This window comes from Rhinopithecus bieti, unplaced genomic scaffold, assembly GCF_001698545.2.
Source record: "Rhinopithecus bieti isolate Rb0 unplaced genomic scaffold, ASM169854v2 scaffold_27321, whole genome shotgun sequence".
NCBI classification, from domain to species: domain Eukaryota; kingdom Metazoa; phylum Chordata; class Mammalia; order Primates; family Cercopithecidae; genus Rhinopithecus; species Rhinopithecus bieti.
Genome location: NW_016812353.1, coordinates 538904 through 557628, shown reverse-complemented (window position 1 = coordinate 557628; position 18725 = coordinate 538904). Strand labels below are relative to the sequence as shown.

The window sequence follows — 18725 nt, the reverse complement described above, 5'->3', positions numbered from 1 at the left end:
ATTATTCTTAATTTAGATTGAGATAACTTGTATTAGATTTACTACTTGGAAAATGTGCCCAAGTAAAATAGAAATTTCTTGAATTATGGTCCAGAATATGGCTGAGAAAATCTAACAATCTAGAGATTCTAATGGGTTATGGAACAACTGAAGTTATGTCTGTAGGAATACAAAATAAAGTTTATAACCTCTGTCAATCAATCCATCAGGCTCATACATTTATTGATAAATAATACAAACAAAAGACAAACAAAGAAGACTGTATATAATGGCAAATCATTTACTACTTTTACTTTGATTTTAAGAAGTAACAATAAAATTAGGAGGTATAAAGCTAAACATTTTTCAGCAAAAGATGTCCAATAGCTTCCCATCACACTTAGAATAACTACCTCACAATTTCTGAACTCCAGGCTAACAGACTGTGCTGTTCTTAGAGCATACCAGTTATATAAAGGGCACTTATTGCTCCCTTTGCTTGAAATGCTCTTGCCCTGGATGTCTTCATTCAGACCCCTGTTCAAATATTGCCTCTTCAGGAAAAACATCAAGACCACTCTATTAAATGTAGCACTCTCCAGCCTACTTAATTTTTTAAAATAACATTTTTAACAGCAATTTTTTTCATGGCACCTGGCATTCATTATATTGGTTTTGTATTCTCTCCAACTCACCCCACTAGAATAGTCAGGCATGTGACTTGTTCACTGATGAATCTTTATAATTTTTGAAGGATTAATTTACCAAACAGCAAAAACTGGAAGATTAATATTAAAGAATTTGCAACTCTACCTCAGTGCTATACATATTATCTTTCCATACAATATATGCATGCTTTAATATCTGCAGGTTAAATAAGCATTAAGAGTATATCAGAATATAGCTAAATTAAAATAAGCACAAAATATTCCTTACCTGAATTTCTAAAATCATTCTGTCAATCTCATCTTGTTGGCTGTCTATTATCTAAAACAAAAAAATAAATACATCTGATTCAAATAATTTTTACATGGCTTCTTAAAAGTACCAACATTTCAAGAAAACATAGCACAGAAATTTATAAATTTATTGTTAAGAAGGGTCTTTTTAAAAAACTGAAAGTATCCTTATGATTTGGATCACACAAGTATAAAACCACAAAAGACTTCCTCTAGTTCTTGATAAAACTTTTCTCAAATTTATACAATTTTTAAGAATAACTTTGAGACAGACTGAATAATTAAGGAAGGAAAAAGATATCCTTTTGTTTTGACTTTTATTTCAATTATTTAATTTGGTTTGAATTGCTATGGTCCTTCAAACAAAGACATTCAAACTAGAAATTATATAAGCAATTAAATATTAACAAAATATAAATCACATAAAGTAGCTATAAATTATGTATCTATACACACATATCCACTTAGTATGGATTTCACGTTTATGATCAAGGTATCTACTGACCTTACTAGCAGTCTCATTTTGTTGTCTGAGATTATCATTTTCATTCTGAAGCTGTTTTGCATCTAACATGGGAAGGCGGATTCCATCTTCAAGGCATCTTTCTACTTTTTGTTGCAAACTATTTCAAAAGACAATTATATGATGAAAATAAGCTGTATTTGCTGATTTTGGTAATGATTTCAACATAACTGATGTCCTTTTTAGGTTCTACGTTTTTTAATCAACCAATAAGCAAGACCCACAGACAGTATATGAAAAAGTGTTATCTATATTTCATACAAGTAAGAAGGGTCCATAGTTAGCTAGAAGCTGATCACCTTTTCAGAAATGGCAAATTTTGAGACCAGAGTTGCTCAGTATGTGACATCCTTAGGCCCAGATGAAGTTCTTCATTACCCAAATCTGAGCTCTGAAGTCTAACTCGTGTTCTTTACTTTTCCTCTAAAAGCAGGGTTCCTTAAGATGACTGTTGTACAGAACCTAAGAATATGTATACACATCTTTTGTCCTTTATTCTAAGCTCAGCAGAAGTTTGCTTGTAAGAATAGCTGTTGCCTAAACCATCAGAATTACATTTCCCTTTCATTTCCTTTTTTTTTTTTTTTTCACTTTTACTTTAGGTTTATGGGTACACATGCTGGTTTGTTACACAGATAAACTTGTGTCATGGAGGTGTGCTGCACAGATTATTTTGTCACCCAGGTACTAAGCCTACTACCCAAGTTATTTTTTCTGCCCCTCTCCTTCCTCCCACCCTCCACCTTCAAGTAGGCCCTAGTGTCTGTTGTTCCCTTCTCTGTGTTCGTGAGTTCTTCATCATTATAACTTGACAGAACACTTTCTTATGCTATCCATGGAACACAGTTGCATTTTAGAAGGGGAAACAACAAAAGTAAGACTGCAGATTCAAAATAAAAAGGCAAAAGGGGCAGAGGGGGAAGGTGCTAGAAAGGAAGAATAGTAATGTTTGGTTAAAAGAAGTCACATCATTAGACAATAATTACCAAAACAAAACCAAAATAATAGCAGCAAGAAACCGGAAATAGCTCTACTTTAGCTTGAATCATACTCAAGCTTTGCAGAGTACTAAAAGGAAGACTTCTTATAAATTGGGTTTTGATATTTTCATTATTTTTCTTTTTTTCAAGAATTATGGCTATTCTATGCTTTGTCTTTCAAAAACAGAAGAAATGTCCTATCTAGATTGTGAAAAGAGAACTGACAGTCCTAGATGGTACAATAAGGGCCTCAGATGTTTACAAATAATGGTGCCAGAGAAATCTGTATTTATTATCGATGTAGTATACTGCTGTGTAATACACTGTCATAATTATTTGCTTTTTTCAGTGTAAAGTGTAAAACAAATTATTTCTATTTCAGAATGAGTTTTTTGTTTTGTGTTTTGTTTTACCAATTCAGTGTCAAGACACTACTTCCAGATATTTCATGAGAAACAATATGCATTAAAAATATTAAAGTCTTTCAAATAAAAAAAATGAGCCAGCTATGAAGAGAAGAACTGTCATGGCAAAATGCCCAATAAAATTTATTTCATATATACATTTTAAGGTTATATAACATGTTTAATTCAAAAAGTAAAGTATCTCTTAAAGTGGTACCTACTACTGCATTACTAAGGAGCTCACCCATCTTTTTTACTTTAATTTTCATGTCTAATGGGAAGCTTTTCTTATTTATTGTATAAATTGCAAAGGTTCTTAAGTATTCAGAGAACAGGAAGCTTAGAAATATTACATAAAACAGATAAATGTAATTATATAATTCACAGTCACATATACTTCTGAAGTTCTTTGGAACTAAAGGAATATTATATTATAGAGCTGAAAAAACTGTGACACCATCCTCAACCCTTTGATCCTTCATATCTATTTGAAATCAAGAGAAATTTTCAGACATGGTATCATCTCTGATAGTATCAAGATGAAATTTAAAAGTGGAAAATGTTATCTGAAATGCACCGTACTAAATCTTTCCAAAACAAGAATATGAGGCTCAGTGTTTCCACAGAACCTAATAAAAGATAAAGTCTAAATAAAAGAGAAAGCATACAATCATATAAATATGTAAAAGCACACAACAGAACAAAGCAACATTCAAATTATTTTCAGGTGTTGCTAATTCTGTTCCTAAAGCAACATAGCTTTAATTTATAATTATAATGCTCTATATGACAGAACAGATATAGTGTCTCTTTTCATTTTATCAGTAAAGATGAAAGAAAAAGCTATATGGTTGAATTAGTGCAGATCAGGAAGCTGTTCTGACACTAAAGAACAGGGCATAAGATGAAAAGTTATAGAAAGGAAAATTTAAGAACAAGCAGCAGAAAATAGGAGACAAAAGCAGAATTAAAGGTATATGATTTTTTTTGGGAGCTGAGATGATAAGAAACATGTGTTTTCTCATTCAAACTGAATTGTCCCAGAAATCAAAAATTTTTTTGCACTGACACCCAAGGAAAACAGTAGGACAAGGCATATTTAAGACTCAAAAGTAGTAGTAAAGCAATACTGATATGAAATTAACACGGAATCAGATGGATTTTTATTTAAAAGCTAAGAATAAATTGAATTGTAAAATTGATGTAAGTATGAAGATTGCATTTCTTGCATTTCGCTTCTGTTCCTTTGTTGTTTTATTCTTCAGGATAGTTTTATCTATTTATAGTTGGTAATATTAAGGTTTAAGTTTTGCAAAACAGAACATCCATATCTATACATACAAAATACTTCCTTAGGTTTTTCAGGGATCCAATATTAATTTCCAAGTTTAATAAACACAAACTGAATTTGCAAATGGTACTTACAACTGTATTAATTGAGTCCCATGAGGCAAGATATGTAAGTAAGTCTGGAAGACAGATGGCAAAACTGCTGTATCTTTTACTTGCAGTAAAGTGAAATAGGAGCCAATTACTTCAATTTGATATATTCCATTAAGGAGTGCAGTTCGAGTATTTTGCTGGCCCCTTTTTTGTTATTTACAATTTTTACTTATTTTTTTTTATAAAGCCATTAGATAAAGGGTTTGTATTAATATTTTCAGTCTTCATTTGTATGAGTTTTTATTTTACTATTTTCAACAGAAACTTTCAGCAAGATATCAATATATTGTTGAGCCTCCCTAATCCAAAACCTGAAATCTGAAATGTTTCAAAATCCAAAACTTTTTGAGCATGGAAATGACGCTCAAAGGAGATGCTCATTGGAGCATTTCAGATTTTGGATTGTCAGATTAGAGATGTTCAGTGGGTAAGTACTTGGCAAATATTCCAAAATCCGAAAAAATCTGAAATCTAAAACATTCCTACTCACAAGCAGTTTGGAAAAGGGATGAGCATCCTGTAGTACATCCTTAAATTAAGGAGAGTAAAATAACTTATAAATTAGTTTAAGTAAAATGTTTTATGAAAAATATGAATAAAATAACATAAAAGGATTCAGAAAATTTTCTTACCTCTGAACAGTAGTTACTAACTCCTTTTCTTTCTTTTTCTGGCATATTAACTGTGTCTCTTTATCTTGACACTGCTTTTTGATCTCTTCAATTTTTTTTTCTGTATCTATCAAAGCCTCTTGTAAATTCTTATTTTTTTCTTCCAGAATCTGCAGCTAAGGAGAAATTTTTTACAGTTCATTACACATGAAATATTAAATATGCTTCTATTAGAAACTGTTACTGTGTTGGCAGGGACTGACAGACTTGTAGCTAAAAAAAAGAAATCACACTGCATTTTATCTAGAGTATTTAACACTCCATCTCCTCTGTGTGAAAGGCACCTACAAGAATGGAATTACAAGGAAGAGAATGGGGTTAGAAATTTGTAGAAGACGGAAAAGGTTAATATTCTCATTTTAAATTTATTTTCTTTTAATTGTAATAAATATATAACTTTAAACTGTCTTAACAATTTTCAAGTGTACAGTTCAGTTGTGTTAAGTATATTCACATTGTGCAACTAATCTCCAGAACTCTTCATCTTGCATAATTGAAACTCTGTATCAATTAAACAACTCCCCATCTATTCCTCCCCCCATTCCCTGGTAACCAACTTTCCACTTTCTGTCTCTCTGACTGAATTCTTAAGGTATCTCATTAAGTGGAATCATACAGTATTTGTCTTTTTGTGACTAGCTTATTTCACTTCGCAAAATGTCCTCCAGGTTAATCCATATGATAGCATGTGTCAGAGTTTCTCTCCTTGTTAAGGCGAATAGTATTTCACTCTATGTATATACCACCTTTAGTTTACCCATTTATCTGGTCATGGACACTTGGGCTACTTCCACCTTTTAGCTATTGTGAATAATCATGTTATAAGCATGAGTGTACAAATATCTGTTCAAGACCCTTAACTTCCACCCCAATGGATGTTAGGTATTTTCTTACATATTTTGTAATACACATTGCCCTCTGTTCCTGCTCATGCAACCTCCTGCAGTCCTTAAGTTCCTTCCTGACTTTAACCTTAGTTTTTACAACTTATAAATTAATGTAAAATAGAGAATGCAACATAGGTCTTAAAGTATGCACAGTGACACTCCTTAGATTAGACTAATGATTCTCAAGTGGGGATAATTTTACCCCCAGAGGACATTTGGAAATATCTGTTTACGTTTTGGGTTTGGGATAAAGGATAAGGAGCATTGCTACTGGCACTTAGTGGGTAGAGGGCAGATATGTGGATGTAGAAGTACACCCTTCAATGATCAAGGCAGACCCCTGTAACAAAAAGTTATCTGCCTCCAAATGTCAATAGTGCCGAGGTTGAGAATCCCTGGCGTAGAACAACTCTGGGAAGAGAATGAAGAGTAGATCTAGTGGATTTATAAATAAGGTTTCAAGACAGTGGGCCTCACCTGAGTTAGGAGAAAGACTCTGAGGTATTGTTAAGAAAAGAAAAAAAAAAAAAAAGTAGAAGTCAGAGGAGTGAATTGAGGTCATAGGTCAAGGTGAAAGAAAAAATATACATATAAAGGTTAAGAAGAATGAAGAAAATAAATATCTAGAAAGATACTCAACAAAGGTCTTGTCGAGCCTTGGTGAATCCTAGAGACTGTTGGAAAGCACCAGAACTGGGAGTGTGTGCATGTGTGTGTATGGGGTAGGGGTTGGCAGACTGGTTTAGAAAGTAACTTCTACAGTAGTTAACAGAGTTACAACACTGTTAATAAAGTAATCACTTATTAACAGACAAGAAATATCTACTTATGCATGCTTAGATAAACAAAGTTTCTTATTAGAATTAAGTCCCCAAAACAGCAATTAAACACATAGATTTAATTTATAGTTAGCCAAATTTCTAAAGAATCAAGTTAACATGTTTTCATGTCATTTAAAGATAAGCATTTTATTTCATGTTACCTGTAGACTCTGACTCTGTACATCATCTAGAGTTGGAAGATCAGCCAGATACTTTTCCAAGGTCTCGATTCTTCTCTGCTTTTCTTTATTTTGTTCAGATTCCTTCTGGCATTTCTTTTTCAGACTACTAATGTACCGATCTCTAGTTTTAAGCTAAAGAAAACAATTATGAATCTTCATTAGTTTTGAGTCATTAAAAGACATAACAAAACCAACACTTTACTATTAGACACTGCTGAATTCACCAACAGTTTCAGGTTATAGCGAAGGCCACTAGCAACTCAATTAAGATTTACCTTACTTCATTCTAAGATTTACACTTGCCGGGTGTGGTGGCTCATGCCTGTAAACCCAGCAGTTTGGGAAACCGAGGTGGGCTGACCAGCCAACATGGCAAAACCCTGTCTCTACTAAAAAAATACCAAAAAAATTAGCTGGGCATGGTGGCACGTGCCTGTAGTCCCAGCTACTTGAAAGGCTGAGGTATGAGAATCGCCTGAACCAGGGTGGCAGAGGTTGCAGTGAGCCGAGATCGTGCCACTGCACTCCTGCCTGGGCAACTGAGCAAGACTTTGTCTCAATTTAAACAAAAAAACAAACAAAAAAAGATTTACACCTAAAAAAAAATTATGTCACTGAAATCAAGAGTTTAGGGGGTATTTGCTTTTACCATGGATGGCATCCTATAAATTGCCATCAATCAAGGGGCAGTAGTGATGTTTTTATTGCCTACACATGTGCAAATTTGGTCAAGGCTGTTCATATCCTTGTCATTTCAATATTGTTATATATATGTACAAACTATGTGTTGAGTTTAAAAGATGTCTAAAATGCCTAAACAATGTTGCATTACAATTTAGTATGGAACAATGTCATTGGGCGCCCAGACAGGCACAGAAAAAAAGCCTTTGAAATCAGTGAAGTATTCATCTCTGAAGGAATGACTCCGATTTCTTAGTTTTTGCATAGCTATACCCAAATGCTTTACGTGAACGAAGAGAGGAAGATACTGCAAGTAACTAAAACTATTTCGTTATTAACAGACTTGCAGAGAAATTGCTTATCGTGCACCAAACAATGCAACTAAAGCTGAAAGAATATACCAAATACTTAGGGGCAGATAATGGACTAGTGAAACTAATTCACACCTCAAGCAACACTACTGTTTAAGGTACTGTGTCATAATTGAATTTGTAGCATATTTTCTTTCTAAAAACCATAAAATAAAGGTGTCTTACTACTGGTGTCATTTTAGGATTGATAAAGTATGGTAACTGAACACTTATTTCACACATGGTATGTACACACATGATAATGATTCTAGTAAATCCCAATTCATACAGGCTGAAAGTCAGATTTTCAGGTACTTTTTACTCACCATTCTATGAAATATGCAATCTTTAAATTTCATATCTCACAGTCAAAGCTCTTTCACATTTACTCCTATTTACCTTAAATTACCAATCTTCCAAACATTTAATCCTCTTTTCAAACTTACAGCGTTCTAAAATATTTTTACAGTGTTTTCCCATATTCACTGGGAAAATAACTGGTAATAATTAGCAGTAAGATGGATTATTCTTTCAAATTTTATTAAAGCTAATACTTGTTCTTTAGCTTTAACAAAATTTGAAAGAAACTAGTTTCTTTCAGGCATTTTCTAATTTCTTTCAGGTCAAATGTATAACAATTTTTAAAACTTCATGTGGAAAAATTATTCATTTCACCAGTGATGTTAGGATCTACTTATGACCTTTGGTAAGGAGCAACACTGGTAAGACAAACACATCCTATTATTTATTGAGGCTTTCTTAGGATTAAAGGTAAATGTGCTGGTGTGACAGTTTACCCTGTGATCTATCAGAATGGAAAACCTTACATACTGTTGGCACTGGTGGTGACCATATAATACAATCCCTTAATACAGGTGAGGCCCAAAGATCTTTAGTGACTTAACAAGTCATAAAATCAGAAGTGGAATTTGAATCTAGATCATCTGACTGAAAATCAACTTTCTTTCAGTTCTTCCTTATGACTCATTATCAGGTTCTTATTTCAGTAACCAGCTGTGCTTGGATTCCCCATCAACCAAGCCTGCTCTTGTCTTAGCAAATGACCCTGTACATTACAGAGGTAAACATGATAAAGCAACCTATGTTTACTTAATGCTAACTTGGACTCAACTGTCTAAATGTATTAAATGTGACAAAATGATGCCTCAAAAAGCAGTGACTGGCATAGGTCTGTCTGTGTGCAAAGATGTCCTCCTGTTCTTCTTTTTCTTTTGGTTGGTCAACTCTCTTTGCTGTCACATCAAGCTTGCTTCCCTTGATCACAAATTGCTGCCAACACTCTCCTACGGGACACTGTCTCTGTTATTTGTTGGTCACATGTTGATCATACATATTCACTGGGTCTTGGGTTTTTTTTCAGCCCTGCTCACAGATAACAAGCTCTTTTGTTTTGTTTTTTGGTGTTTCATTTTTTTTTTTTTTTTTTTTTTTTGAGACGGAGTCTAGCTCTGTCGCCCAGGCTGGAGTGCAGTGGTGCGATCTCCGCTCACTGCAAGCTCCGCCTCCTGGGTTTACGCCATTCTCCTGCCTCAGCCTCACGAGTAGCTGGGACTACAGGCGCCCGCCACATTGCCCGGCCATTTTTTTGTATTTTTTTAGTAGAGACGGGGTTTCACCGTGTTAGGCAGGATGGTCTCGATCTCCTGACCTCGTGATCCACCCATCTCGGCCTCCCAAAGTGCTGGGATTACAGGCTTCAGCCACCGCGCCCGGCCGATGTTTCATTTTTTTTAAACTGCCAAGTTTTGTGTTGTTCCATACAAATAGAGGTTACTCAAGTCTGAACTGCATTAATCACCTCCAGATAAATGAGGTGTCATTAACAAATCTTCTCTATTCTATTCATACAAGGCTAAGTTTTTCTTTTCAAAGAGGAATGATGCAATACTGATATCATTCCTAGAAGGTAATAGGAAGGACAAGTTTTATAAGAGGTTCACAAACGGTTACTTTTCTTTATTGTCTGTCTCTTTAAAGAAAGAACTCAAAAGAATTCTATTATTATTACCACATTGTTTTTTCTGTCATAGAATCTGTCTTTGATAAGGATTACAGAGTAAATGCCAAAAGAAACAATATGATCCAATCTTGTGTGGACCCAAAGTGCTGTTTGTTTAGTTGATTGGTTATCAAGGAGCCTGTTCTTTCTAACCTATGTGCTCCCTTCAAGAACTCAAGTCATCTCCATATGCTCTGACACAAACTCTGCCCTCTACATTTATTCCCTCTCCTCAAATTTCTCTGGTATATTATTTCCATTCTTAATTGCCTCACTCACACAGAAGCTACTCCTCTTCTTTTCCAAGAGTAGCTCTACCATATTTGCATCTGTTTTCAACCCTTCCCTATGTCTCCTATGAACTTGCTCCATTATGCACCCACTCTGACAACCTTGATCTCTCTCTCATTGTTTTTTCCCTAGTCTACCTTACTGTTTTCTCTTCCATTCTGGCAAAAATTACCTGACAGAATACATTCAATATGCCAGGCACCATGAATGGTGCTACATATGCCACAGTGACACATTCAAATACAATCCCCCTGCCTTCAAGGAGCTTAGAGAGAAATTTAAAAAATAAGGATTATACAAATTGGGTTGAGCCCTAGAAAAAAAAGAATAAAATTCTATAAGCATATGAAAGGAGGAGTAGAAGGGAAAAATATTAAGCTAGATTTGAACAAATAAATAGATGACTTGAAAGTGGGAGAAAAAAAGCAGCCACGTATTTACCATGCAAAAAGGCCACTCTGTGTAAAGATCCTGATACCAGAAACAAAGCCTGAGCTGTCTGAGCAACTGTAACACCCAGGGTTATCAATACACAGTTTATCAGAGAAAGATTGGCAGAACCTACGGATATATAATTAGGAAATGTATTTCAGGCCATGGGAAGAATTTGATTTATATTTTTAAAGACCTGGGGAGTAGTGTCAGCAAGATGGCAGAAGAGCAAGTCTTGGACTCTCCTTCCCCCCAAAATGTGGATTCAATTAAAAAAATAATAAAACCCCCAACATGAACAAATTCCCTTTTTAAGAAATCCAAAAACTAGTCAAGAAGCTATTGTATGGCATGAACCTGGGAGGCGGAGCTTGCAGTGAGCCGAGATCTCGCCACTGCACTCCAGCCTGGGGACACAGCGAGACTCCGTCTCAAAAAACAAAACAAAACAAAAAAGCTATTGCACTCTGGGTGAATGCAAAATCAGGCACATTGAAGCAATTAAGGAAATGCAAGACACCTTCTGTAATCCTACCCCAATATAGCATATGATCAGAAGGAAACCTGCTGGGAAAGAAAATAGTTGGATCACACATCCAACATACCAACTTGTCTGGGTGCTGTTCAGAAGACTGGCTTCTGCCTTGCCTGTCTTGGAACACAAATAGGACCATGACACTCTTGCTGCCTGGGATCAGTGAGATCAGAGATGAGGCTAGCAGTTTCCATAGTTCACAGCTCCAGCTCAGCACATAGCAATGAGTGGAGACAGACTGAAGTTTCTCCCTGTACAGGGAAAGCAATGGACAGAACATCCAACAATCTGACTTTTCAGAAGTCTGGTCAAGAGACTGGCTGAAATTTCGCTTGTCTGAGTACTGATGGGACCTAGAATACTCCTGAAGCCTGAAGGATGCTAAGAACAAAAAAAAAAGAGTTAAACTAGTAGAAAGATATGAAAAGCCCCCCTCTCCGGCAAGACTGATTAGTAAAGGTCTTCCCCTGTTTAAGGCTAGTCTGTGAGGAGTGGAAGTGATAGCTATTTTATATAATATACAGGTATCAACTTAAAGAGTGAGGAAAAATTGGTCGGGTGCGGTGGCTCACACCTGTAACCCCAGCACTTTGGGAGGCCGAGGCGGGCGGATCATGAGGTCAGGAGATTGAGACCACGGTGAAGCTCTGTCCTCTACTAAAAATTACAAAAATTGGCCAGGCCTCCTATGGCGGGCCGCCTGTAGTTCCCAGCCGCTACTCGGAGGCTGAGGCAGCGAGAATGGCGGCGGACCTTGCAGTGAGCCAAAGATCGCGCCACTGCACTCCAGCCCGGGTGACAGAGTGAGACTCTGTCTTAAAAAAAAAAAAAAAAAAAAGCAAACAAAACATAAAGTGGGAAAAAGACACCCTACTAACAAATGGTGCTGGGATAAAGCTGGATCCTCATCTCTCACTTTATACAAAAATCTCAGCTCAAGATGGATCAAAGACATAAGTCTAACACCTGAAACCACAAAAATTCTAGAGGATATAACAACATCAAAAAAACTCTTCTAGACACTGGCTAAGGCAAAGAGTTTGTAACCAAGAACCCAAAGAAAATGCAACACAAATAAAAATAAGTAGATGGGGTCTCATTAAACTGAAAGGCTTCTGCACAGCAAAAGAAATAATTGTCAGAGTAAACAGACAACCTATAAAGTGGGAGAAAATATTTACAAACTATGCATCCAACGAAGGACTAATATCCAGAATCTATAAGGAACTCAAACAAATCAGTAAGAAAAAACAAATAATCCCCATCAAAAAGCGGGCTAAGGGCATAAATAGGTAATTTTCAAAGAAGATATACAAATGACCAACAAACATATGAAAAAATGTTCAACACGACTAATTATCAGGGATATTCAAATTAAAATCAAAATGAGATACCATCTTACTCCTGTAAGAACGGTCATAATTTAAAAATTTTAAAAAACAGATGTTGGTATGAAATAGAAGGGAATGTTTTTACACTGCTGGTGAGAATGTAAACGAGTACAACAACAAAGGAAAACAGTGTCGAGACTCCTTAAACAACTATAAGTAAGACTACCATTTGATCCCACTACTAGGTATCTGTCCAGAGGAATAGAAGTCATTACATAAAAAGCACTTGCACATACATGTTTACAGCAGCACAATTTGCAATTGCAAAAATATGGAACCAGCCTATTAACCAATGAATCGATAAAGAAAATGTGGCGTGCATGTACATGCATGTGTGTGTGTGTATGTATACCATGAAATACTACTCAGCCATAAAACGGAACAAAATAATGGCATTCATAGCAATCTGGATGGAGTGCGAGACTATTATTCTAAGCGAAGTAACTCAGAAATGGAAAACCAAACATCGTATGTTCTCACTTTTAAGTGGGAGCTAAGCTATGAGGATGCAAAGACACAATAATGCTATAATGGATTTTGGGAACATGGGGGCAGGGGTGTGAGAGACAAAGGACTACACACTGGGTATAATGTACAATGTTTAGGTGACAGGTACACCAAAATCTCAGAAAAAAACACTAAAGAACTTATCCGTGTAACTAACCACCTGTTCCCCAAAAACTATGGAACTATAATTGAAAAAAATAAAGTAAGCACCGATGAGCAAGAAAAAAGAAAATCATGGTGATCTGCTCTATGACCACTTGAATGGGAGGCTCAAAACTAAGCTGAGTAGATTAAAAGGAGAAGCCTAAAACCACTGCTGCCACTATGCAGCTCATGAATCTGTACCTCTTCAATAAATTAGGGCTAGGCACATGTCCTACTTAATCGTGAATGATAATAAAATGGAATAAAATATGTGAAAATAATTTTAATAAAGGCAGAAAGATCAAACAGTGTTCCTGTCTGTATATTTGGCTTTTGGCTTCTTATTTTGAATCAGGGGCTTCAGTTTAATAACTTAAGTTGCATCACTATTAAATATAGGCCACCTTCGTTTACCAACCCTTTATGCCCAACATGCCAAAAAAAAAAAAAAAAAAAAAAATGAAATCATAGATTCAATATGGAAAAGAACAGTTATTTGGTGTACACAATTGATTTTTTAAAATACTTCACTATTTGTTATAAAGATATACAAGAGCATTTCTATCCTCAAAGAAAATCCTTGGATTTCTGCAGATAGCAGAACGCTTCTCAAAAGTTACTACAAATTTAATCACCTCCACATAAGCGTATATATAACCTTGGTATGACACCTGACACGGTAAATGACAGACAAATAATTATACGCTGATGAAATGTTGACCTAATTCAATTTTATTACAAATACCTACTTTTTCTTCCAGTTTCTTCTTCTCTTCACTAAATAGGCTTAATCTTTGTTTGAGAAACTCATTAAGCTGTAAAACTTCTTTCTCAGTAGATGCAAGCTTTTGCTCAAATTCCCCTTGTTGGGAATGGGAAACTGATTCCTCTGAAAATGGTGTCTGGAGTGAAGTGTTCTCATATTGTGGCTGTTAGGGAAAAAAAAAGGCAGTAAGACTTTAAAAGTTTGTCTTGAACAAATGTGAAGAAATTGGAAATGAAGTGTAATATAAGGAGTACATATAGGTTGTATGAACAGACACACCTTGATTTAAATTCCAGTTCTCTTGCTTCCTAGTTATGCACCATAATTAAAACAAATTATTTATCATCTCAAAACTCCAGTTTTCTCATCTCTAAAACAGAAACAATAAAGCCTACTTTGCAGCGTTTTTTGAAGAAAGATAAAGTATGTAAGGTTCCCAGCATATAGGAGAAATTTCATGAAAGACAGCTATTATTTGACTTAAAAGTATACTTCAACATGTAAATAGTACTATATATATTAACCATATAAAAGTGAAAGTTCTAAGTAAATAAATAAAACTAAAGAAAATGTCTTCACAGGTAATCATTTCCAGCTAATACTAAATTCAGTATGCACTAATAGAATGTTTCTCTAACTAGAAAGTAAGATCCATGAATCAGGGATTCTTGCCCATCTCAAAGTGTCCATCTTATATTCCCTATTGCATAGAAAAAATGGCACAAAATAAGCACTCACAAAATAATTGTTGAATGAATAAATGTATTATTGCTTCTATGGGCAAAGCTTTGAAGGAAATTCTTTTCAAAGGGAAGATATTCCCTCTCCCCCATGTAGATTAAAATCTGGAAAAGGAAGGCAGGAAATATGAATATTCCTTTAAACAACCCAGCATGTGGTTAAGTGCTGTAAAAGATATCAACAAAGTACTGTAAAAGCAAAAAAAGAGGTTATTTTTCCATTTATTTAAAAAATATTTACTAAGCACATATGTTAGGTAGGCATTGTGCTAGATGCTGGGGATTCTACAGTTAATAAAATAAGATCCCACTAGTTTAATGTGTCACACACAAAAAGACCAAAAAAAGACAATGGAAACTAAGTGCTAAGATAGTTACATGTGCAGTAGCTAAGGGAGGGTGTTACAGAAGTAAACCTGAACTAGGCCTTGAAGAACTGACACTTTCCCAAAAGGTAAGCATGCAATTCAACCATTACATAAATAGCATTTATCACGTCCAGGCTAATTCAAAGATGGCAGACTCACCCTTTACAAACTCAAATTCTCATCAGAGGCGTTAAGAGAAGCCTTTAGATGATTATAATATAGAACAGAATGAATATGGTAGCCAAATAAAGGCCATGTTAAGTACAAAGTATTGAGAGGAAGTAGGATACATGAAGACATTGAGCAAATGACGAGAAGGCTTTTCTGGAGAGGTGGCTTTTGAGACAGATTTTGAGAAACAGGGAGATTCTGGCAAGAATGGAAAAAGGAACAGGCATTCTAGAAAGAACATTTTAAAAGGTTAAAAGAATATACAAAGAGTATTTTGTCATGTTTATAGGTTACAAGTGGGCGGAATAAAAGGAAAAACTTACAAATCTAGGTCTCAACCTTCTTGTAGAATTCCAAGAATTGTGAACTTGGCTTTGTAAATCTCTATATTCCCCGGCATTCAGTCTAGCGTCTAGACTCTCAGCAAGTCTGATGAAAGGGAAAAGAAGAGAGGAAAAAGACAGGAGAGTGCTAGAAGAAATAGGACAAAGCTAGATGCAGTGAACAAGATTCACTGAGAATGAATATGGATGTATCATTTAAAGAAATTATTGTAACTAATTTAGCTGAAAAGAAACAAGGAGCTGAAACAGAGCATGGAGAACTGAATGAAGAAACTGGAAGCAGGGTGAGAGGATTTAGAGAAAATGATTGTTTAAAGATGTGAATGGAAAATTAATATTAAAGATAACCAAGGTTAAAGATTTTGTCTAAGTAATATGGAAGATTATATTCTGGGGAGAAGTAAATATAAAGAAGAACAGTTGGTTATATAGAAAAAATAGGTTATACTTAAGCAGATATACTTAATATAACTAGAGTCTATGATTATGATTTCATTTGAACATACAAGTAGAGATGGACATCAGGCAGAAAGGTAGATATGGAACTCAGGAAGATGGCTAGGCTATGAAACTATAAAAAGTTAATACAGACTTCCAGTTTCCAGCCCGGAATGTAAAGAGGTCAGAAGTCACCACTCAGTCCTAAAAAATAAAATAAAAAGCTGAAAAATCTGAAATATCAACAAGTCTTCTAAAATCTATGAGAGAAATGAGGTCACAGAGCAAACTGTCGTCTCCAAAACTGGAAAAAAGGATAGGTAGAAACAGAGGATCAGAACCTAATAAAGCAACACCCCATAAGCAGAAGAGCTAGGGTGAGAAAATCTGTAACTAATGAATTGCTAGAGACTTGGTGTAGACAAATCTGAGAGTTAAAAATGCCATGGGGACCCAGTCACACAGGAGGCTTCCACAGTCTGTGAGTTTTACCTCTAGGAGTTCTACAAGATCTTCAGTGAGTATCAGAGGAAAATCCCCTCCTGTTTCTGGCAAGGGGAGGGGAAAAGGAACCATTTAAAATATGCCAGAGCATTCTATTCTTAAAAATGCTTGCCCTCAGGAGAAACTATTTTACCAGAGCCTAAACTGCTGGGGTTTCATCAGAGTTTAACCTAGTTGGGGTAAAGGAAATAACCCAACTCCAGCCAACTCCAGCCTTCCACATAGAGGAGGGTTAATACACAAATCAAGCTCCTTTTGGCCTTCCCTGTGGAAATACCAACTCCATCGCCCTCCTGCTATCCTGTCCCGCCTAAGGGTGGGGAAAGATGAAATCTTAGAAAACTGAAGTTCAGGTCGGGTGCGATGGCTCAAGTCTGTAATCCCAGCACTTTGGGAGGCCGAGACGGGCGGATCACGAGGTCTGGAGATCGAGACCATCCTGGCTAATCCGGTGAAACCCCGTCTCTACTAAAAAATACAAAAGAAAACTAGCCGGGCGAGGTGGCGGGCGCCTGTAGTCCCAGCTACTCGGGAGGCTGAGGCAGGAGAATGGAGTAAACCCGGGAGGCGGAGCTTGCAGTGAGCTGAGATCCGGTGGCCACTGCACTCCAGCCTGGGCGACAGAGCGAGACTCCGTCTCAAAAAAGAAAAAAAGAAAAAAAAAAAAAAGAAAAGAAAACTGAAGTTCACAATCCAGAGGAACAAATTCACCAAAAGATTGAGACCTAATCACAGGACTATAGAATACTTCCCCCTTCCCTGTACACTTTACCACTGCATTACTGAAGCTCTATTTACTACACTTATTAAACCTTGGACATCATGCCTACTTTCTACAAAAATCACAAGACATGCAAAAACGCAAAAAACGCAAAAAACGCAGTTGAAAGAGACTGAAAACCATCAGACACAGAGTCAGATATGGCAAAAATGTCAGAATTATCAGACCTGGGATTTCGACAACTAGGATTAATAAGATTATGATAGAAAATGTAGACAGTATACAAGAACATACAGATAATTTAAGTGTAGAGATAAAAATTCTAGGAAAGAATAAAAAAGAAACGCTAGAGATTGAGAACACTAACAGAAATGAAGAATGTCTTTGAGGGACTCATTAGCAGAGTAGACCTGGCTGAGGAAATAATTCCTGTACTTGGGGATATGACAACAGAAACTTCCAATACTGAAAAAGAGAGAGAGAAAAAAAAAAAAACTTAAAAAACAATATACAAGAACTGGGGGAAAACTACAAAAGGTATAAATACATGTAATGAGAATAGAAGGCATCAGACACCGTACTATAGATCCAGGAAGGTCAGAAAACAACAAGTAAGACAAACACTAAAACAAAACAAAACAAACAAACAAAAAAAACAAAAAACAAAACTGCAAATAGGCATATTATATTTAAACATCAGAAAAGCAAAGATAAACTCCTGAAAAAAGCCAGGGTAAGGAGAAAACCTTACTAACAGAGAAACAAATTACATCCACCTTTGCCTCAGAAACCATGCAAACATGGAAAGTGTTGAGAGAATCAAACCCCCAGCCTAGAACTCTGACTTCAGGGGTCCCCGGCCCATGGCCTATTAGGAACCGGGTTGCACAGCAGGAGGTAAGCAGTGGGCCAGCGAGTGAAGCTTCATCTATTTTTATAGCTACTTGCCATGGCTAGCATTACCTCCCAAGCTCCGCCTCCTGTCAGATCAGCTGCATTAGATTCTCATAGGAGTGTGACCCCTATTGTGAACTGTCCATGTAAGGGATCTAGGTTGCGTGTTCCTTATGAGAATCCAATGCCTGGTGATTTGAGGTGGAGCTGCGGTGGTAATTCTAGCACTAGGAAGCGGCTGCAAGTACAGATTAACATTAGCAGAGAGGTCTGACGGCACAGAGACCATAATAAATCAATTGCTTGCAGATCCATATCAAAACCCTATCAGTGAGTGACAAGTAACAATTAAGTTACATCTAGTGGCAGTCTTTGTAGTGGCAAGTGAGTTGATGTACTTCAATTATACAGTTGCATCTGGTGGCAGGCTTTAAGCTAGAATCCAACACTTATTTTAGTCTGAGTAAGGTCTGCCTATTATTTGATTTCCCACTTCCATCCACGCCTCTTTCCCAACTGTGCACTTGTGTCAGTCACAGTCTCGGTAAGCTCACAAGCTAACCCTAGCTAAAATGAATA

At 36.1% G+C, this 18725-nt stretch overlaps 1 protein-coding gene and 1 long non-coding RNA gene across 8 annotated transcripts in view; one reads left to right on the top strand and one right to left on the bottom strand.

Annotated features, from left to right (window-relative positions):
* The window catches only part of CEP85L (centrosomal protein 85L), a 248283-nt gene that overhangs the window by 17652 nt on the left and 211906 nt on the right, over nucleotides 1-18725 (bottom strand). For all 7 annotated transcript variants that reach the window (XM_017895947.1, XM_017895948.1, XM_017895949.1 and 4 more), the window contains 5 exons: nucleotides 13950-14129; nucleotides 6829-6981; nucleotides 4921-5075; nucleotides 1444-1561; nucleotides 916-966 (listed from right to left, as the gene is read on the bottom strand). In XM_017895947.1, coding sequence (XP_017751436.1) covers nucleotides 916-966; nucleotides 1444-1561; nucleotides 4921-5075; nucleotides 6829-6981; nucleotides 13950-14129 — 657 coding nt within the window. The remainder of the gene's footprint in view (nucleotides 1-915; nucleotides 967-1443; nucleotides 1562-4920; nucleotides 5076-6828; nucleotides 6982-13949; nucleotides 14130-18725) is intronic.
* LOC108544715 (uncharacterized) overlaps nucleotides 1-18725 on the top strand; it is a 70166-nt gene that overhangs the window by 13079 nt on the left and 38362 nt on the right. Inside the window, exon 3 of the long non-coding RNA XR_001889939.1 lies at nucleotides 7872-7999. This is a non-coding gene — a long non-coding RNA (uncharacterized LOC108544715). The remainder of the gene's footprint in view (nucleotides 1-7871; nucleotides 8000-18725) is intronic.